The sequence below is a fragment of the Natrix helvetica genome, assembly GCF_964273705.1.
Source record: "Natrix helvetica genome assembly, chromosome: Z".
In the NCBI taxonomy this organism is placed as follows: domain Eukaryota; kingdom Metazoa; phylum Chordata; class Lepidosauria; order Squamata; family Natricidae; genus Natrix; species Natrix helvetica.
In genome coordinates this window covers 51,841,022-51,863,830 of record NC_138554.1, presented here as the reverse complement: position 1 = coordinate 51,863,830, position 22,809 = coordinate 51,841,022, and the positions used below count along the sequence as shown (strand labels likewise).

At 37.5% G+C, this 22,809-nt stretch overlaps 1 protein-coding gene across 2 annotated transcripts in view; it reads left to right on the top strand.

The window, feature by feature from the left end:
* The window catches only part of ITGB3 (integrin subunit beta 3), a 78,723-nt gene that overhangs the window by 5,736 nt on the left and 50,178 nt on the right, over window positions 1-22,809 (top strand). For both annotated transcript variants that reach the window (XR_014176785.1, XM_081970832.1), the window contains exon 2: window positions 8,734-8,819. Coding sequence is in view for 1 of the 2 variants with exons in the window: in XM_081970832.1 (XP_081826958.1) it covers window positions 8,734-8,819 (86 nt within the window). In the remaining variant the exon portion in view is untranslated. The remainder of the gene's footprint in view (window positions 1-8,733; window positions 8,820-22,809) is intronic.

Here is a 22,809-nt window from a genome sequence, read left to right as displayed (position 1 = left end):
TGACTTCTGCTGGACAAGGGGCTGCTCACAGGGGGGTGAATTTGCTCTCTGTATTCTATATATTTCCTGTAAATGCCTCATTAGGATTTCTGGTTATTTTTGGTAGGAAGCTCCAATACTCTGCCTAGTTGCATTTTCACTCACAGACTAGCAGAATGAGAATTGCAGAAAAATATGTAAATAGATTCAAATAGCCTGTTTTCAGATAATGGAGAAACTGTTTTCAGCAACCCCTTCCAAATGCGTTGGGCTATAAATTCCAGAATGCCCACTGGATATACTGAATCTACTTGCATTTGTATGCTTTTGAACTGCTAAGTTGGCAGGAGCTGAGGCAACTAACAAGAGCTCACCCCATCACACAGCGCTCACGTCTTGAACCCAGACTGTCAAGTTTCCCAACTGACAAGCTCAGCGTCTTTAACCTCTGAGCCATCACACCCCTTTAAATTGCCATTTTATCTCTATGTTGTGATACGTGCCCCATAATGGCCACAAATCCCTATAACATATCTTCCAAAGAGATATTGGATCTGTCTGTCCTGGATTCTTTTCGGTATACTCAATTCAATGGGCTTGAAGCACAAGTCAATAACACAGTTCCCTAGACAACACATGCACATAAGCATCTGCAGTCTATTGTGCACCACTCATCCCTACTCCATTCTTGCCCACTGCTACTATTGCTACTCCAACTAGTCCTTGTGAGTCCTACTTCTCCTACTCCTTGTGAATGCTGCTAGAAAAAAAAGGATCTTTTTCTAGCTGCTTCAGCCTGCTTTCCTTCCTTTCCTATATATCTCCTTCCCTCTTCTAACTCTTACACACCAACTCCATTGCACCAGTTGTCTCTCAGCAGAGATTTATAGTCACAGAATCTGTGCTGGCTGGGGAGAGAGCTTAAAGAGACAGGACAACAGCAGCACATATTCATTTTTTTTCTTTTTATGAGACTAATGCCATTTCTGTGTCTTTCTCATACTGCAGTAGGGAATCAGCAATAACATTTTGCTGTTCCACTCTATCTAAAATATTGAAATGACACAGTTGCAGTGTTAACTAACTGGTACATGAATTTGTATCTTTCATTTGTTCCAGCCAGATGAGCAGTTGATGTTTAGGTACTCCAGTGAATCCCAGAACCCACAAATCTACAGGCAAAGCATGTATTGCCCATTTTAGTGCATAGGCTTCTTATTCAATGGTGCTGTCCTTTTGTCCTTTTTGTAGGAGTATCTTTGAGAGGTAGATCACAGGATAGTCCACCCCTTCATGGTTTTGGGTAAGTACTGGGCTTGAGCCTGTGTAAGATCAAGTGCGGTACTAATACCACTCTATAAAACCTTAGTAAGACCATACCTAGAATACTGCATCCAGTTTTGGTCACTACACTATAAAAAAACATGTTGAGACTCTAGAAAGAGTGCAGAGAAGAGCAACCAAGATGATTAGGGGACTGGAGACTAAAACATATGAACAACAGCTACATGAACTGGGCATGGCTTGTCTAGTGAAGAAAAGGAGCAGGGGAGACATTGATAGCAGTGTTCCAATATTTGAGGGGCTGCCACAGAGAGGAAGGGGTCAAGCTATTTTCCAAAACACCTGAAGGTCAGACAAGGAATAATGGATGGAAACTGACCAAGGAGAGATTCAACCTAGAAATAATGAGGAACTTTCTGACAGTGAGAACAATCAACCAATGGAACAGCTTGCCCTTGGAAGTTGTGGGAACTTCATCACTTGAGACTTTCAAGAAGAGATTGGACTGCCATTTGTCAGAAATTGTGTAGGGTCTCCTGCTTGAGCAGGGGGTTGAACTAGATGACCTGCAAGGGCCCTTCCAACTCTGATAATCTGTTATCTGTTAAACAAACAAACAAACAAACAAACAAACAAACAAACAAACAGGGTTGGGGGAAAATCCGCCCCTTTCAATATTGATTTCCCACATAATGCATCCTTTACTTTCTCAAATGGCTCCTGGCATAATTTAGACCACTTTATCTTGGAGGGTTCTATCTTTCTTGTTAGTCTGTAGGGTGGATACCCATATCTAACCAAAGTAGTGATCTCGTCTAAGGAATAATGTCTTTTCTAACTTTTCTCTGTCTATTTGGTTAGGTCAGGGGCAACTTGTAGCTCTGGAGCAGCATGTGGCTCTTTCATTCCTCTGCAGCTCCCTGTTGCCAATCGGCTCCACAATTGATAGGGCTTTCAATTAGGACAGGTAGAGAGAAAAGGACATCGTGCTGGGGTGGGGGGAGGGCTCTATGTTGGGGGAAGTGAACTTCTGGTCAGCTCCAGAATTGAATGGGGGCTTCCAGTTAGGACCTTTGTGACTCTTTGAGTGTTTAAAGTTGCTGACCCCTGGTTTAGGCTTTGGTAACAGGTCTGATTTTTGCAGGATGTTGGCTATGGTATTTCCTGCAAAGTCTGGCTCTGTGAGGGCCAAACTCCTTTCTTTTTGCAGCTAGTGTTTGTTTTCTGTTCATGGAACAGAACCTTCATTTGTGTGGTAGTTTACCCTGTGTTGTTATCCCACCCAATTTTCAATACCTCACCTGGTTTTGGATATCCTACCACTAACCACCACTTTATCACAGATCCTTTTCAGTGTACCCAATTCAGTGGGCTCCAAACACAAATGACCCAACAACAACATCCCGTTGCTCCTCCTCCTCCTTGGGAGTCCTACTATTCTTATTCTTTGTGAGTTCTATACAAAATTATCTTGCCGGCAGTTTTACTTCCACACATGAACAATATCTCCTTCCCTCTTCTTTTTCCTCCACACACCACAACATCCAGCTGTCTCTCAGCACAGCTTTTATAGCCACAGTTGCTATGTCGGCTGGGTAGAAGGTTTAAAGAGACAGGACAACAGCAGTACAGACATTGGCCATTTTCTGGGTAGCCTGCTCTCTCACAGTGTCAGGTAAATGTTCATCTGATTTATCGCTCTTACAAAAAAAAAATGTCTGTTGACAGTTAGCATTTCTGAGAAAGATTAATTTAAACCAGAATCATAGTCTGGTTCACATATCATGCTTATTGACTAAGCCACCACTGGCTAAGTTCACATACCACACCAAGTTATAACCAAGATTTTGCAAATCACTGTGGCTACAGTTACGCAATGTAGTAAGCCAATACTAAATAAATTATATTATAGTCCAATGCAGACATAAACACTTTCTGTCATCTTGAGGACTACCTAAAATTCATAGCACATTGACCCCACATTCCAAACAGAGTTTCATTTTTTCCCTAGAGATTTGGGATTTGAAATATCTATTTTATTTCTTGCCAATACCCATTATTTTTCCTTTTGGGGAAGTTTTGGTCCTATCATCCTTGTACCAAGAAAAGGATGCTGCTGCCCTCCCACTCACTTTGGCCTAATATGATGTATGAATTGAATCACAATTTTTTAGTAGGGATTTAATGCTTCTCCTTAAAATTACATATTATGCCAAAATTGTCAATAGCACTTAGACGTATGTACTGCTTATAGAGAAGAATATGAACTGACCATAAATAGTCAGATGTGTTATATTGACCTTTTTCTTTTTTTTTAAGAATTCACATGGCATATGTCTTATTTCACATATGTCACTTGCTTTATTTCATTTTCACAGTCATGTTTGCATGATTGCAATATATGCCCAGTTTGAACATGTCTAAGTGCTATTGACATTGTGCAATTTTGGCATAATATGCAATTAAGTATATTTATATCGTACAAATGTTTATATTTGTGTCTAGCAATGAACAAAGCATAAATAAATTTAATTTCATGCCCTCAGAGAATTTACATCCTAAGAAAGGAACTAAATGTTAGAAGGTGATACAACTGCACCAAGATATTGCATTCTACAATGTATTACAGCCAGCAGGAAATATGATAGCTCACAAGCTAACTACTAGAATATTGCTTTTTGGTGAGAATTCCTTGGGAAGATGGATATAGATGAATAGATTTCTGATAATCTCCCCTGTAGTAAAATTAGGATATCTAATTTAGCCAGGTTTAAATAACTACAGAACCCTGGGAGAAGCTACCTAGTCTACATCTGAGGAATGCTGTTCCAGAGAGTGAGGTCCATAGCATAGAAAACATGTTTGCTTAGTCCTGTAAGATGACAACATTTAATAGAAGGGACACACTACCTGCCTGCATATACCAGGCAAGCAGCAACAATGAGAGTAAGATTGTCTTTCAGATAACCAGGTCTTAAATCACAAATGGCTTTAATAACAGAGAGAAAAGTAACAACCAGCATCTTGAGTTGCATCTGGAAGCTAACTAGGAACTATTGTGGTTCAAGTAGCAATAGTGACACTGAGCAAAACAAGAAGTGCCAATTACCATTTATTTTGAACCAGCTGTAGCTTCCAGATGGTCTTCAAGGGCATTCCCATGTAGAATGCATTGCAGTAGTCTAATCATGAAGTGCCCATGCTGTGAATGACTATCAAATATGTCCTCATTCCTATTTATAAATGGCTTCCTGTTAGCAAACTTGTTCTGTGAAGTATAAAAAGAAGCTTGCTCCTTATTATTAGTATTAGTATTAGTATTAGTATTATTATTATCATCTCCCAATCTATGAGCAAAAAGATAGTCCCTGGGGGTAGGGAGAGGACTTTGCCAAAACTGATGACCAATTTTTTTTGCCAACCCACAAAGACAAAAACATTCCATGGAGAACAGGGAAGGCAGCTCCTATACACAAGCCACCATCGAGTTAATAATAACCCAGGAAGGTTAATCAACAGTTTCTCGGAGCTTTTAGGAGCTACAAAAGCCGCAGCCTGTGAATCAGCAAACCAATGTGGTTATTAGAGGGGGTGCACTAGTAAAGGAGGAGAATAAATTATAGAGCTGCAGAAGGGGCTACAGCAATTCTAGATGGAAAGCTACCTTCCTCCCACATTAAAGTCGACTGAAACTTGTGTTGCTCACCATTGTAGGCAGTGTCTACTGGTGACAATAGTGTTATGCAGAAGTTCCTGCAATAATTCACCTAAAACTACTAATGGGAGCAAAGAGGTGTTGAAAGCTACCATCTGCATTTTTTGCAGGGCTGACCTCTCAGGCCTTCAAATTTGATTCCTGTTCGAAGAAATTTCTCTCTCTCTCTCTGTAAGGTGATGTTGCACTAGTTTTTCATCTAACCTCGGAACAGATGCTACAGAGGTTGCTGGAGTCACACAGCATGGCATGCTTGTATGGGGAACTGCTGCTACTTTTTAAAATTACTTTTTTTAATAAAAAAATTACAGAATAAAAATGTAAGGAAAAAGAACAAAAGCAACAAGAATAAATAAATGAAGGAGAAAAGAAAAAAAGAGAAAATACAAAAGGCACTCTAAATGGAGCTACCCGTGAAAAGTACCTGGAAGCTACTGCAGATTGCAGCCACGCAAGCAATCTTAGGCACCCAAAAGATGGCACATGTAACACCTCTGTTGCACAAGCTGCATTATGTGCCAGTTTGCTTCTATGTCCAATGCAAAGTGTTGGTTATGATCTTTAAAGCATGGAGCCAATTTACCTGTGGAGCCATTTTCACTCCATTACATCAGCCCATCCCACTCAGTCAGGCAGGTATGTTGCAGACCCGGGCAGTTGAACAATTCTGACTGGCAGAGTGTAGGAAGAGAGTCTTTCCTGCCATTGCCCCCCACCTTTTGGAACATTCTGCCCCCAGTGGTGAGGCAGCCCCCCCCATTTTCCTGGCCTCTTGCAAATGCCTAAAGACCTGATTATGTCAACTTGCTTGGGGCTTTCAGGGGATGCATGCAGCCATGGGGCTGGTTAGTGCCCTGAAACCCCTTCCCCACCTTTAAATTTTTATTCTTATTTTTAACAGTTTTATATTATAATATTTAAACATGCCCAGAATCACTCTATGGGGGTGATAAAACCTGTATAAATAAATAACTAAATAGAACATTTGATCGCCTTTGCAGCAGTTATAAATATATTCAGAATGATGCTTCTTTGTAAAAAAAAAAAAAAAAGTTGTTCTTTGCTGGAGCTGGCCAGAGTGGCTTCAAAGGATTTTCAAAACAATTTAGTCTTCTCTTGTGAATGTTATTTTTCTCTATCAAAAATAACATATGAGGACCTGAACTCAAATATGACAGTGTAAATACTTTGTGCAAGGAAGTGGGATTTATCTACATAGACTTTTTGCTATGTGAAAGAAGGCTGATTAGAGGGTTTGGTCATGTCTTGTCTTGCTATTTTTATAGTAAGCTCTTTGGGGTGAGGACAGTCTGCTTCTAGCTTTGCAAATTTTTCACTGTATTAGATGAAGAACAGCCTGATGGGTATGAGAGAATAATACCAGCTTTTTCGAACATTGTGTTGTAGCGGCAGATAAAAGGTTATATGTGCAGATTTTATTGGATTCAGGTTTTCTTGTATTTGTCTCTTGGGCAGTACAGATAGAAGAGCATTGACACCTAGAGTTCCTGAAAAAGGAAGTGATTTTGTTTTAGCTGTTGTCAGGCCACCAACACATTTCAAGAAGCACTTGTTTTTTACTGCCATGCACTGTGCAAAAGCTGGATGCACCATCTATCTACCTATCTACCTACCTACCTACCTACCTATCTATCTATCTATCTATCTATCTATCTATCTATCTATCTATCTATCTATCTATCTATCTATCTATCTATTATCTATCCATCCATCCATCCATCCATCCATCCATCCATCCATCCATCATCTATGCAGTTCAGCCTTCACAATGGCAAAGAGGGAACTAGAGAGCAGTAGGCTAGTTATAATGCAGAGGCCAGCTCTATTTAAAACAGAAGCTGAATAACTTCCAAATTCTTTTTGCACAAATAGAGATCAGGTGGTGAGGGCAACATTGCACACTAGGCTTTGTTTAGTTTTAATACTACCACACATTTAAAATTAAAGCTACAAAAAGGGGAAAACCAGGAAATGCAGATTCTACTCACAGTCTAAAATAGGATCTGTTCGGTCTTCTGCTCCTAGCCAATGTACACAGTTCTGTATCCTATCACCTGTCTGCCATGACATCGTGGCCAGTATCCAATTATCTGAGGCAGCACATTTGGTCTAATTTTATTTTCTTTGAGAGTGTGGTAACTGCCGGGGTGACATCATCGTTTCCTTGATTTGGCGTTCATGCAAAGGAGAAAGAAACCCACTCTTCCATTCATTCTTGTTAGCAGAGAATTATACAAGCACAGTTCATTTGCGATTTGGCAATGTCGCTGCTGATAGCAAGTTTGGTACTGTGGTTAAAGACAGAGACTGAAAACTAGGAGATATGAAAGCCAACTGAGTGACAGCCAATCACTCTTCTCAGTCCAATGAAAAAAGGCAACAATAAACCACTTTTGAAAATGCTGCCTAGAAAATTGCATAGACTTTTTCCAATAGTTGTCAGGAGTCATAACTGACTCGAAGGCATATGTTCCCTGTATAATTGTGTGTGTGTGTGTGTGTGTGTGTGTATGTAAATGTATATGTAATTTTAATTACATATTGTAATTGTGTACTTAGGGTGTACATAGATTTCAACCCATTTAGTATATAAAACCATTTCTCTTTATATTTAACTATGTTCTTTAACTAAGAGAGGTTAACAATGTTAATACATTTCATTTCTTTTGCATTGCTGTAAAGATATTGTTGATAATTCCTTAAGGAATGCAGGCATTAGCTATTCTGAAGTTCTGTGTAAATCTTCAGAAAGCAGTATTTAGCATTTTTGCCTTTAACCCTTTCATATTTTTCCTATATCAGTCTTGTAAAATGGAGGAGCAGTGGAACAGTGGAAAACACTGTCTGATTTAAGCATATTATATAGATTCAACTGGATATTTTTGTATTGGATCAGAAATTAATATTTGGGGCACATTTTTCTATTTAGTATTTGACAATTGGAGATTTTGACCAATTACTTGCCAGTATCTAACAAAAATGATTCCTAGCAGTGCATTCTAGATTGCTTATTTTATGCCTAGACTGATGTCACTGAGCAAAATAGCACTGGGCTTCTTTTCTGCTGTTATCATACATCCACTTGTTTAAAAATAATTATATTAAATAGCACCCTCTTTCAGAAAAACAAAACTTGTACACATTTTGATATAGATACGTAGCTGCGTGTGTTGAATTCAAGAGGTTCATTCCACTTTCCAAAGAAGAAATCTGCTCAGAAATAGAATTAGATATTAGCTTTTTGAATTTGTCATTTTTTCAATTGAGCTGTATAAATAGACTCTTTCCCTTACTTTAAAAGCAAGTACTGCAAAATTTTCCAGGTTTGTCTCTCTAGATTCTATCCGCTTATTCAGAGCACAGATTGCATAATGGTCTGCATATTTCCTGTTTATGTTCGTTTAAATGTGCAAAAGTATTTAGAACCAACAGCAACCAGAGTTAATAAATCTCCACTGGTCACATGGAAAGAACAGCTGTGAAGTACAAGCACTGTATATTACATTGTATAGTATATTGTCTGTGTAGGTATCAGAATTTTTTAAAAAAACAATACCCTTTGAAAATCAAATGGCAAATAGTTGAAGGTGTCATTAGGGCAGCCAATAACAAATTGCCAGTAAATTTCAAAGAATGCTAAAACCAATGAAGAGCTGTTTATGTCAGCTGCTTTGTTGTTACTAAGGAAAATGCTTTCGAGGTCTATGGAACAATTTTTGTCTGTTGTATTTCAGGTAACAATATCTGTACCACAAGAGGAGCAAATTCATGCCAACAGTGCCTGACTGTAAATCCACGTTGTGGTTGGTGCTCCCAGGTGGTGAGTCAAAACTAAATCTATACTATAGCATAATAACCGCTTGTCATTGTAAAGTAGCCGAAGGATGAGGCAGGACTCAGTCTGAGGCAACTTTAACAGCGTTTATTAGAACAGGTTAACTGTAACTACAAAAAGAATAGAACAGTCATGATATACTTAAAGGACACTTGAAATGCAAGTTTGCTTGTTTTTTTTTTTTTTGTACACAGAGGAAAACAGACACAAGGGCTTTGATTTCCATCCTAGATGTTTTGATGCTACCAGTAACAAAGAAGGGTGTAGCCAAGTTTGAAGAATGCTGTCCTATTGCCTTTGCCTTAGATTCTTTTATGAGGAAAAAGAGCCAAAGAAAGAGTGGGGAAATATGAGAGTTACTGGTGCAATATTGCACCATCTAGACCTCTGATAAAAGTATGAGTTTCAGGCAGGTTGTTGCACAATAAAAACCTTGTATGGAAGCATGCCCAGATTCAACCACCTGTAGTGCAATCTGCTGACCAACTGTGTAGCTAATTGTATATTTAAGAAACAGAGTAACAGATAAACCCACAGGAAAGAGAAGCCAGATAAAAGCATTGGGCAGATTAAAACATTCAAATGCTGTTGGAGAGTTACCATATAAGGCCTTTGACAGTATTTCTAACGACAAGAAACTAACATCTCAGAAAGCTTTTATTTCAGATGCTTGTAGAGTTTGTGGAAGAATGTATTTCATCAATATTGGTTCTGAATCAGCCATAAATAGTAGTGTTTGCTAATACTTATTCATGCCCAGGTCACTACTTGAATGGACTATTGTAATGCACTCTAAATGGGGTTGCCCTTGAAGAGTATCTGTAAGGTTCAACTGGTACAAAATGCAGCAGAGCAGACAGTTATGGGTGCCCCTAAAGTGGCATATATCTGTGAACTGCATTGGTTGCCAGTTTGCTATTGAGTGCAATTCAAGGTGCTGTTTTTGACATTTAAAGCTCTACAACACCCCAGAGCCAACATATTTGAGGGACAGCTTCTTCCTGATTATATATACCAATCCCATTGGGTTAGGTGGAAAGAGGATGTTACATGTCCTATCTGCTAAGGAATTCCATTTGATGGGACTTGGGATGCATGCCTTTTCTGACATGGCACTCATAGTTTGGGACATCACTCGCCCTCAAGGTCAAATTAGATTTGTGTTAAGATGTGGTTTTTCCCGGGGACTTTAGGATCCTTTTGGGAAAAGGGACCCCATGAGATGGTTTTATTATATTTGAATTTTTAATGCATGCATTAAAACAAGATATTGTATGCATGTTTCTTGTTTTTTTGCTGATTTCAAGATGCATTCTAATTGTTTTGATTAATGTGGATCACTTAGACTATACTTGTGAGATGGATAGCTACATAAATTTGATAAATAAATAAATTCACATGTAGAGCCTAGTCATTTTCCTTTCCATTAATAAGCTCAGTTGTTATATATAGTGACCTTCCACCACCGGTCATTAGCTAGTGTTTCTATATTGTACCATTTTACCAGCATCTGTCATTATTTTTCAGCTAAAACAGTAAAATATTATTTCAGCCATGCTTACTGTATATTCATATATTTGTGTGCTTGTGTACAGAAATTCCTGGTCTTTGTTCCACTTACCAATCTTCTTGCTCTTTTGATTAAAGTATTTCACAAACAAATTTTCAAATCACCCAAGCATTCAGATTTTTCTTCCTTTTCCTTACACCGTGTCAATTTAACAAGCTGCAGTATTGACAGAATATTACAGAAAGTCTACACTGGAAAAAATATAACAAATTAGTTGCAACTCTCTTGTAGTTTGCAGTAAAAGGATTATGGTTGAGTAACTCTTAGAAATACATGGTAAAGGAGGGTGAAAGGTTTCATGTAAAAAATAATCTGAAGAATATGTTTTAAATCATGAAAATCCAATTAACAATGGAGTCCTCTTGAAGTATTTAAAGAATGCTTTTCCATGGCTGTTAAATCCCAAGAAGCAAGGCCTTTTGGCTCCAATCTGCCAGGAATAGGAGAAGATTTTAAAAGAGAAGTAAAATGCCCCTCTACCCATTTTTCTAGAGCCTTTTGATTCTATTTAAAAAACATGTCTTCTCACTGAAAGTTTCTTTATTGCTTGAATAATTGTAAGTTGCTTCACCAAGTAGCTTTATTTTTGTTTTTGACTCAAGATTAAACACCATGGAATAAAATTGCAATGATATTGTACAGAACACAGAGTTGGAAGAGCACTTGGCAAGCATATCCCACTAGTGAGATATTAAAAGAATCGTACACAATGACCCCTAAAATGCATTCATTCTTTATGAGCAGGCCAGAAAACATGGGCAATTTTAGATGATGCTAGTGAACCCCAAAGAGCTGTTTGGTATCATTTGGGAGGCAAAAATTGCATTTTTTAGTGTTTGTTCATCACTGAGAAGTAATCAAGCAACCTTGGTATTTACCATATAATTTTCCTTTCTGTGAATATGTGCATTTTCTGATTATCTCCTGGTGTAAGGCTTGATAAGTTACTAAATGATAATCCAAATAAAGAAAGTCTATGGTCCCATAACTCTAGAAAATCTTCAAAACTCCTTGAAGACAAGATTACATGGAGATTTCTAAAGAGAGCGGTATCTGTGCCTGCTGATATATTGACAAAGGAAGAAGACCCAGTAATTTTATACTAATAAGTACAATTGGTAGAGTCCATAAATTTGAAATGTACTGCTGTCTACCCTGGAAACCTCGCAATTTAATCTTAAAACTATGGGTTTCTGAATAATAAATGTGGAAGTGGATGGAGGGTGCCAATATATAAACTAAATATGCAGTGAGGAATATGTGGCATCATTAATTAGAAGTCTAGCTAAAAGATAGGAGTTTTCCAGGCAAAGGCTCAGTCCAGGCTACCATCTCTCAGACTTGCAGCAGATCTGAAGCTTTTGCTACAAGCTGAATCATGTCCAAGAGCATATGTAAAGGAATTTAGAAGTGACTTGGAGAAGTTATGAAAGAATCATTGAAGGGACCTTGGAAAGTGATTCAGTCCAAATGAGAGCAAATGAGAAAAAGAAGCTCACCTTGATTTTGTTTAGTGTAAGATGAGACAAAGAAAACCTTTGTCATGCTTTTAAAATTCTGTTGTTATACATGGGAAAATAAAATACTATCCCACTGTCTATTTCTTGTCCTGGCCTATCATGAAAGCAAGATAGTGCATGAGTTTCCTCAGCCTGGAAATATGACCTGCAATTAGCCATCTCTTAGACAGAATAGCAGAATGAGAAACAAAAACGGTACTCAGAATAAACCTTAATTCTCTGTCTATACCTTATGGGTCCTAAGATACTGGAAAATCAGGCATTACATTCATCTCACCAACAGTTTTAGAAATTTCATCTCTTTCTTGGGTTTAGTTGGAAAAGAAATAAAATTGGAAGCTCATCACCTTTGTTTTGAAGTACCAATTTTACCTGGATTCTTTCCAGCATCCTCTAAATCAGGGTGGGGAATGATGGTTCTTTTATGCCTTGTGGACTTCAACTCCCAGAATTGTGGCTCGGGAATTCTGGGAGTTGAAGTCCACAAGTCATAAAGGGGCCATCATTCCCCATCTCTACTCGAAATGCTCAGCACAACTAGCATGCATGGTTATATTGAGGCACATCTCTATCCATGTCTATCTGTCATCTAATCCACTAATCCTCTGGCTAGTGAGATAGGCAACATATAAATTTAATAAATAAATAAATCTTTACTGTCCTGCTGCCCCATTGATGGAGTGAACAAGGACGCAGAAATGGATGCTGTTGCTCTGCACTCACACTCCTCTGATTGCAAAGAACTTCCAGGGGCATTTTCCTGCTGAAATGTTAAAGTACTCTTCTACCTTCCCTTATGTCACTTTCAGGGGGTGGGTTCCAGCAGCCACTACTGCTGGTTTGCTCATGGGCACGCCACGTGCGCTGCATGCACATGCTTAGTACAATAAAAATTGTTCCGCACATGCGCAAAACTGAAAAACAAGATGGTACCACCTATAGCGCCACCTGGAGAACCGGTTCGATGGCTTGGCAGGCCTGTGTCAAGCACCCCAGGCCACCAAACCACTACCGGTTCAGCCAAACTGGTCTGAACCAGTAGGAACCCATCATTGGTCAGCTTGAATGTCCATCCATTTTGGTGATACACACGTTTTGTTACAGACTATGATCACTGGCTATTTCCTAGAAGTAGGAATGCCACCTCAAGCAAATCAATATTCACCAGGCTCTCTGATGTCTTTTGGAACTTCCTTTAGATTTAGAAGGAGTGATGTAATAACATAGTGGCTATATGTTTGCCTTACATATAGAAGATTGCTGATTTGGGACTCATCAGACACATTTTTTTGCTTAATTATTACATCTTTCACTGAATTAGCTACTCTTCTTTGGACTTTTGTTAAGTTAAATGTAGAGATGCATTGTTTCATCTTTAGACAAAGATGTAATAATTAAACAAAAATGTATCTGCTGTGTTCCAAGCCATCAACATTCTATGTGTAAGGCAAACATATATAGCCATTGATATAATGGAATTCTTACTTTAAAACTGGTTTCTTGTGCTGTATGCATGTGCATTTCGGTGGTTTAACTTCATATACATAAATAAAGTTAACTTTGTACATATGTGTATATATAAATAAATATACAAATTATATACCACTATAGTTTAAAATCAACCTATCAGCAACCTAAAATGATAATTTTAACATTTTCATACTGAAGTTCTCTCTTATTTGTTTTTTTCCTGACAGCACAGTTTCTTGGGAAACTCATTAACTCAGTTCATTATAAAAAACAACAACACATCTTGAAACAATAGTCCCTTCCTTATAGGAAACATCCAGTTAATCCTTTATTTTTATAAATTTCTACTTGCACTCTATTAAAATAGAGTGCAAGTAGAAATTTATAAAAATAAATATTCAGAAACAGAATATTATTCAGAAATATTATTCAGAAACATGCCCCTGGAAGTTCTTTTCAATCAGAGGAGTGTGAGTGCATATCAAGAGCCCAGAGACACTGTTATGGTATTGAACTGGATGTTTTCTGGAAATCAATGAAATTGGTTCATGATGATCCAGATCTATTGTTCCATATGAAAAGGTCAGACCATGTCTGAAATACTGTAGCAATTCAGAGGATAAATTTCTAAATAATCTCTGGATTAACCCCAGGAACAGTCAGTTCAGTGTGATCCAGAGGAAAGGAAAGAAAATGTTAGGATTTTCCAGAATATTCTGTTTCTAAATTGTTGCGTTTTTTACATAATCATATTATTTCATCACAGCCACCTATTTTATAATGGCCTACCTTGAGGATCCTTCAGTTTTTAGACATACTATAATTTCTATCCATCCAATGCCTCCTCAAAGTGAGGATGAGGATTGGTACCACTCATATTGAAGTCGTCAACCATCTTCAAATTATATACTATTATCACCATTCCAACTGCTGCTTGACTGCTTGAAGAAGAGAATCTATTTAATTCCAGGTATGCAACCTTGAGGTGATTGTCCACCTGCGTGAGAAGCAGTCTTGTAAAATCCTGTTTATAATCCATAGACACATTTTTCACAAGTCAAGAATTCTTTCTATAGTCAGGGATTAGTAAACTGAAGGGAGAAGGTATATACAGCATACAAGGGATTAACTAAAAAGTGTAGAGGGAAGGTTCCTCTGTAATATTAGTCTGAAGTAAACTGAGAAGTTTACCTCAGTTTTATATTTCATGGATTGGGTATGAAATAAAATATTGTTGTTAAAATCAAGTTGGATTCATTTTTTGGTTCTTTACCACCTGGCAAAAAAGCATTCTGTGCTCCATCAAGGCACCCTTGTTGGTTTTAAATCAGCTTTTGATTTAATGCCAAAGAAGAGACTGTGGGACACTCTGAAAAGTGAAAAGCTGTTTGTGTTTATCTAGTCACTCTATTTCAAGACTTCTCTGAAAATTAGATGTGTCCCATGAGGATATCTATATAAGCAGTTCCAAGATGTATTACACAAAGTTGTATATTAATCCTATTACTCTTCAATTTATGTCTAAATCAAAGAATTCAAGCACTCACTGTTCCAGCCCGCCATCCTACAACTACTGCATACCAATAATATTCTAATATTATGTCCACTTCATAGGTGGAAGTAAGAAAAGCAATTAGAGCATTGGCTTTATTCTACAGAGTACAAAAAGTATTAACAAATTATTTAAAAACCAGTCATCATTTTTGCCCGACTTTATCATAAACTCTTTGAATGCTAAATAAATGGATTTCCAATGGAACAGATGCATACCTTTAAGTACCTTGGTGTGCAATTTCATACTTCCTTACACTGGAATGCTCTTTTTTTTTACTGTACATCTATTGTAAGATTTTACCATTCAAAAGATATTATGTTCTTGCAGCCTGCAAGGTCTTCCAAGAGAATCCCACAGTTTCTCTACAGCTCCCAAATTTGTTGCCCTGCAAAACTCAATATTATCGAAACAACTCAAAGTATGTTTATTGGACCCATTTTGATGGTTTCAAATATTATTCAAATAATTAGAAACAGGCATAGTGTCAATGGTACCAGAGCATGCTTTCTTCTTCTTAACTTCTGACTAAAGTAAATTTTATTCCATATAAGTTTGGCCACTTTAATATTTAGTGATCATTTTAAACATTTATGGCTTTAAAAGCCCTAAGTAAAATTTGGTTGCTGGACTTCTTTATGAAAAGTCTATGTACATTAGACTTTAATAATGCTAGGACTGCCCTTAGGCAACGAATCTGAGATACAGATCTCCAAACAGGCCTAAGTAAAGTATCACACCCCAATATTTATTATTTGCTTCCAAAGGGTCCTTTCTAGCTACTTGTTCATCATCCTTTCCAATTTTAAAATTTTATAAGGCTAGCATTTTAGCAAAGTATAATGCATTTAACAGTCCTTGGATGTTTTAAGGGTATTCCTGTGCATCTTTGATTATGTTCGTGTGGTAATAGTTCAATAGAATCTCTAGACCATCTCTAAACGGTTACCTATATAACTGTTACCTATATAACTCTACACAGGTCCTAATGTATCCTATTTCAAAGAGATTTCCAGGTAGGGAGTGTGATTTAATGCTCTTACTCTCAGACGATTCAAAAATATCCTCTCCCAGAATTCCAAAGCCAGGCATGCTCAGTTCCGATTTAAAGCGACAGCTTTGTTTTTCTCCTTTGCAAAAGAAGTTTCCTTCTTTCTTTTTCTTTTTCTTCTCCCTTCCCCTCCTTCCTCCCTCTCTCCCTTCCTCCCCCTCTCTTAAATACACACACACACACACACACACACAAGTTGGATTGGACTATACACACTTTCCCCCAGCCCTGGAAGCATCCAGCCCAGCTTCACTGATTACAGGTTTGAAAAGGCAACATGGCTCTGCCTGCAATCAAACTACACAAGTGAGCCAGGGTCCTTCCCTCCAGCCTTTGCCCAAAGCCCTGCACCAGGAGGATGAAGTTTGAATTCCTCCCCCCCCTCCAACTCACACGTACCTTTTCCAGCTGTTTCAGAGAGGATTTCAACTCTGCTCTTGCTTGGATCCTCTGAAGAAGCCCCGCCCAAACGAGCGTTCTCTACTATGAGGCAGGAGAACTGCGTGCCTCACCAACATCAGGAATTTTTAGGCTTGTAACCCTTGATTAACTATGCTCGAGTGATCATAAAACGCCTAAAGTCAGACTAGATGAGGCATGCAATTCTCCTGCCTCATAGTAGAGGACACTTTTTTAGAGGCCTTTTTAAACAGTTAACCAGAGTCATCCACGGTGAGGCAGCAACTAGCTTTTTCCTTTTACATTTTTTTTCTTTTCATGTTGACAGTAGTGAGGCTGTGCCTCCCCTGACTGCACGTCACTGATCCTCTCACATCACCCAGTTCTATGCTACCATTTGTATGATATGCCATAACATTATTTAGGATTAGAACTTCTTATAATAGTATTTTATTTGGATTTATTTTAGTTTCTGTATTTTCAATTATTATTAGACTCTATAATGAGTATTGTTTTTCTCATAAACACATACATATGCCATATATAGAAGTATATGGTATTTTGAAAATTCAATATCCTGAATAATTTCAAATTTATTTATTACAGTCCTAGATAATTTAATATTTATTATTCAGGGCTGTAATAAATAAATTTGAATTTGAGCAACTCTTGGGTTTAATAGAGCTTGTGAGACATCCCGGCTGTTGTTCCCATGAGGAGATATTTGTGGGTTTGTGATGGCTGGACCACAAGGCTTAATGCCAGAATTACTTGCCAGTTTTCTATACAACACATTGGAGAAGTTCTTTTTTTTAAGCAAAAATTGACTAGCTCAGGCCAATACATCAACAGTTCTGCCTACCCCTCCAGCTGCTTCAGTTTCTCATCTTCTTAGACAGCAGCTATGGCTACAGAATTGTTTTACCTCTGAGAAAGCTTCCAAAAATGGCAATATTCTTCTGGCTGAGCCCTGAGACACAGTTCACTGAAGAGATGTAATAATTAACAGAGGCATCTCCTGCTTCTTGCCAAAAACGAGGCCCTTCAAGTGCAAAATCTATTAGCCAAGCAATTTCCTAACATGTTCTTTTAATTTAACAAATGAGATTTTTCCCTTCATTGTGTCCTCTATCCTCCTGCCTTATTTCAGACTTGGATTCTTCCTTGTTTCCATATTTTTTCCTAATAGAATCACTCCAATGAAAAATATTATTGTCAACATTTGAAAGGAAGAATGAGCAGATGAACAGGATTTTCTGCTCTCTTTTTCATTTTACAATGCACATTTTCTCAAATGTTAGAATTAAAAACAACAGCAACAATAATAATAAATATGGGGATAACAATGGGATAATTTAATTTACAAGATCCCAGTCTAAATTTTGAATTCTGGGAACAAATCTGGTTTCTGAAGAAGGCCTATTAAAATGATAAACAATGGGGAATTACCTCTTTTTCCAAAGGCCATGCTCATACTAGGACAGAGACCACAGAAAAATAAATTTTCTCCTGGAAAGCTTTCCAACTACAATTGATCTGAACAGACTAAGTCATAAGAACAAGATCTGACAATGAATTCTGGATTTCATGAGATATCTGGGAACACTCTATTTCCTTGCAAGCATGTTCCTCCGTGGCAGACAAGAAATGGGCTATTTAACTCTGAATAGCTTTGTTTGCAATGTTCAGTTGCACAAAAGTGTTTCCAGATGATAATTTTCCTGTGTAATTGTCTGCTCTTGCTCACAGGATTTTACAGAGGAAGTTGACCATGTTGTTTTTCCATTTGTAATTCTCCTGTAGTTCCCTGAAACTTGTCTGATATGCTAAGGCATTTTTGCAATTGAGACCTAAAAATGTAAAGGAAACAGCAGTCTAATGTTTGAAAAACTATGCTTTACAAAATAATGAGATAGCAATTTTAGAAATGCTTGAACCACTAATGTCAGAAGATTTCCTCAGAAGTTCTCTTAGTGTGTTTCTCTATAGCAGTGGTTCTCAACCTGAGGGTCGGGACCCCTTTCACAGGGGTCGCCTAAGACCATCGGAAAACACATATTTCCGATGGTCTTAGCAACCGAGACACCAATTTTATGGTTGGGGGTCACCACAACATGAGGAACTGTATTAAAGGGTCGTGGCATTGGGAAGGTTGACAACCACTGCTTTATAGGATATTCTAGCATTTGTGATTTTATTTTTCTTGTCAATCAATCAATATGTTTAGTGTTTTGATCACCAATCATAACAATCTCTCCCCTATGTAAAAATAACATATTTATAATTAGAATTAAGTGTCCTGAAAAACATATTTGCAAATAATTCTGCAGAAACACTCTTGGTGATTGGATTCACAGATCATGCTAAACTGAAATGTGGTTTGCTTGATTTGGGGATTAAGGTGCTATGTGAATCCAATTACTAAGATTCATATTAAAAAGGTCTATCGGCGTGTGAAGTTTAGATTCATATACAGTAATTGTGGTTTTATTAAATACACGTATGTACAAACTATGGCAATATTTTTTATTAAATTTAAAATAGAAAACTAAAACGTGTGGAGAGGAAAAAAAGGAAAGGGAAAAATATAAAGAAAACAGATATTTAAGAAACGACTTCTCCCTTCAGTCATTCACAAACAATTTCAGTAACTTATTACCTTTCAGCCAAAGTTGTCTTCATCCCATATCTTGTCTTTTATCTATTAACAAATGAGTCCTCATCAATCAATCTTAATCACTAAAAGTCCCTTGAAAGAATCGCACACATACAAACACACATATACAGTACATGTACACAAACATACATGTAAAGATCTGTAAATCAATTTCATATTCCTATATTTTACATAGTAACTTATCATTTTCTCTAGAACAAGAGAAAATCCATTCTTTCCATATCTTATCTCATATCTATAAATAAGTCTTTAAAACTTTATTCAAACTTAATCAAGAAAAATTGCATTAGAGCCATTAGAAACAACATATTGAAAATCTCAATCTTTAATAGCCGTTCATATAGTATCCCACAAGTTAACTTCTTATCATGTTCTCTTCATCTCCTCTCAGAAACTCCTTTGCATGATTAACCCTTTTTTTAGTTTCAACACCGTAGTTTATCATTTTCTGTAAAAATACAGCAACAAAAATCTTTTCTTCTCATATCTTGTCTATAAACAAATCTTTAAAGCCTTGTCATTCAGTCACTGTTAAGACTAGCTCATTAAATGATACTAGGGAAAAATTAATAATGATTGAATAAGACTACTTCATATTCCTTCTTTTTGCCTTTGATGTTTATTCCTTTTAAGCAATGTCCCAAAAGTTAAATTGTTTTCATTTTTTCTTTATCTATTCCCAGGAATCCCTTCATTAAGTATGATGCATCACTTTTGTAAGTGCAAAATAAAAAATATGTGCAAGCAAATCTTCTGTGTTGAAATCTACATACTCATTTTTAAATCCATATCCAAAACAATCTGATTCTCAGTTGTATCCTCTTCTATCTCCTTTTTAACACCCATTTTACAGGAGCAGATGATCTTAACACAGGGGTGTCAAACTCAATTTTACTGAGGGCCACATTTTGATTGTGTTTGACTTTGGGGGGCCAGGGTGGGTATGGCCAGCAGGACATCCCTTGTGTCGGGGGCACCCGTGGTGGTCCAAGTGCTCTGCTAGTGAAAACAGGTTCCTGAGCTCCATTTTTGGCTGCAACGGCTTCCTGCAACTCTTTGCCAGTGAAAAAGGAACTTGGGAGGGCCACAGCCCCTTCAAGCTCCATTTTTGGCTGCACCTTCCCCTGCAATCTTCTGCCAGTAAAAACGGAGCTGGCAGAGGCACTATGGGCTGTCCTTTGCTGTTTCCATGGTGGCCCTGCAGGCTACATCTAAGCACTCCATGGGCCGAATCTGGCCTCCAGGCCTTGAGTCTGACACCTCTCTCTTAAAAGAAAGTTCTGAGTACAGTGTTCCCAACTATCTTTGAATTTTTTCAGAGTTAAAATATTTTTCTCCATTCTGTATTAATAGTTTTCTTCTCCTTTATTACACTCTTTAGTTCTTTCTGGTTGCTTCTAGTGATTAGCCTTCAAATCTCCACAATTTCCAATGGAAAGATATTCTTATTCTTAGATGTAAATAGTTTCAAAATCTTATCTTCAGTCCATTTGACTCCTTAGTCTATTTGTAACTTTCCAAAATCAATGTTCTAATCAACCTTTTGCTGCTTATTACTGAGTACCGGATATTTTTTCCTTAAGTCCTTAAACTTACATGGAGCTTCTTTCACTGAAGCTTGAAGGAAAATAACCCAGTATAATGAAACTTGTCCTTCTGAGGCTTCTTAATGTCTATAAAGCAGTTAACAAGCCATTTCCAGAAGTGATTAAGAGAGGAAATGAGTGAACCTAGTGTCTATTTGAAGGCTCCAAACTGCCACTCAGGTGAGATGACTTTCTCTCAGTTCCGGAGCTCTGAAATTTTGTAGGAAACCAGAGAAGCAATTACAGATTGAAGACAACAGAGCCAACAGCCATGACAAAAAAAAAAAAAAGGAATTGATACATGGAATCAATTTTACAACCCCTCCCCAGATCAAGGTGAGAACTAAGATTGTTCACAAGTTCTCTTTACCACACTTCCCCACAAAAAGACCATAAAACAGTGATATGAATAGATGCAAGAACTCAGAAATTGGAAAAATTGCTTTAGTAGTATTTGGCTACTATTTGCCATGATAAACAGTCTAGAATAAAACACAGTAATCCAGTTAAAACTTTTGTGCATGGAATCACTCAAACGTACTTTTATTTATCAAATTTAGAGACCATCCATCTCACTCATAAACTTCAAATGTCAAAATATGTTTATACAAAAAAAATAAAATTGTATATCTTGTGTGGAAAGAAAAGCTGATGCAGTAGAGTTACAGTTAGCAGAAACTTGGCTATACGTTAAAAGGGTTCTGGGTTAAATCTTACTTCATCCATCACATTTCCAGGATTGTATCCAGAAGTCCAGTTCTGACAGCAATCAGTCAGAGAAGCACTGTAGCACATTTCATCTTTTCCGCTTTAAGGGAGTTCCTTTCATGAGAAAAAAAGACCGAAGAATTGGTGGGGAAAAAACATAGAAAGATTTCAAGGGCAAGGCAAGATCATTCTTATGATCTACCGTATATAATTCTGTATATGAGATACTGTGATTACAGATAATCCTCAATTTACAACCATTCATTCAATGACTGCTTGAAATTACAGTGGCACTAAAAATGGACATGAACAATGTCCAAAGTTGCAGCTATTGCAGCACCCCATGGTCAGCTGTTTACACTGATGTAATGAAGAAGTCATTTTATGTATTTCTTTTCTTTTTTTTCTTTACTACAGTCTTTTTTCTTTTCTATTTTTATTATGTGCAGTTTTTTTCTTTTCATTCTTTTAGTTTGAATTCATTGTTATGCTTTCAATCATAATGTTTAATAAAATTTCTATTAAAAATAAAAGAAACCAAACACTAGGTTGCAATCACTCCTAGCCATATCAAATGTCATTTTTCCAGTCAGGAGACCATAAACACTCTCAAAATGAAGGATCTTTGTAAACATGTCCATAATTTATGTAAAGATGTGTATTTAATATATTCTTTAATAGAATTCTTCAGGAGCAATATATGGCCCATGTCCAGAATTCTCGTTCTTTATCCTAAAGTTATTTTCAACTTAAACCTGACTCCTGATGCTTTATGGGCAGGTCCATATAGTTTTCTTGACAATAATATAGACTTGAATTCCCACTGCTCTCTTCTGAGATCTATTGCAATTCCCTAGCCCAGTGACGGTTAACCTTTTCAGCACTGAGTGCCAAAACTGGAGCACCGAAACCCAGAAAATGGTGCACATGCACGCAGTGGCCAGCTGCTCTTTCGTGTTCCAGCGTGCACATGCATGCTGGGATAGCTGGTCTTCACATGAAGATCACCTGGCCAGCGTGCATGCATGGGATAGAATCTGAAAGAGAGCAGCTGGTCTGGCGGGCATGCGCACAACGGAACCTGGAAGAGCAGTTGGCAATGGCACGCATACCCACAGAGAGCATGCCATAGGTTTGCTATCACGGCCCTAGCCTATGGGTTAACAATCCTTGGAGGCCACTCATAAAATAGAAAGCTCTGCCCTTTAAGAAGGGACAGGCAGTCAACATCCCAATACAGGTCATCCTCAACTTATGACCACAATTGAGCCCAAATTTTCTGATGCTAAGCAAGACGATTGTTAAGTGAATTTTGCCACATTTTATGGCCTTTCTCACCATAATTGTTAAGTGAATCACTGCAGCTGTTAAGTTAGTGACATGTTGTAAAGTGAATCTGGCTTCCCCATTGACTTTGCTTGTCAGAAGGTTGCAAAAGGTGA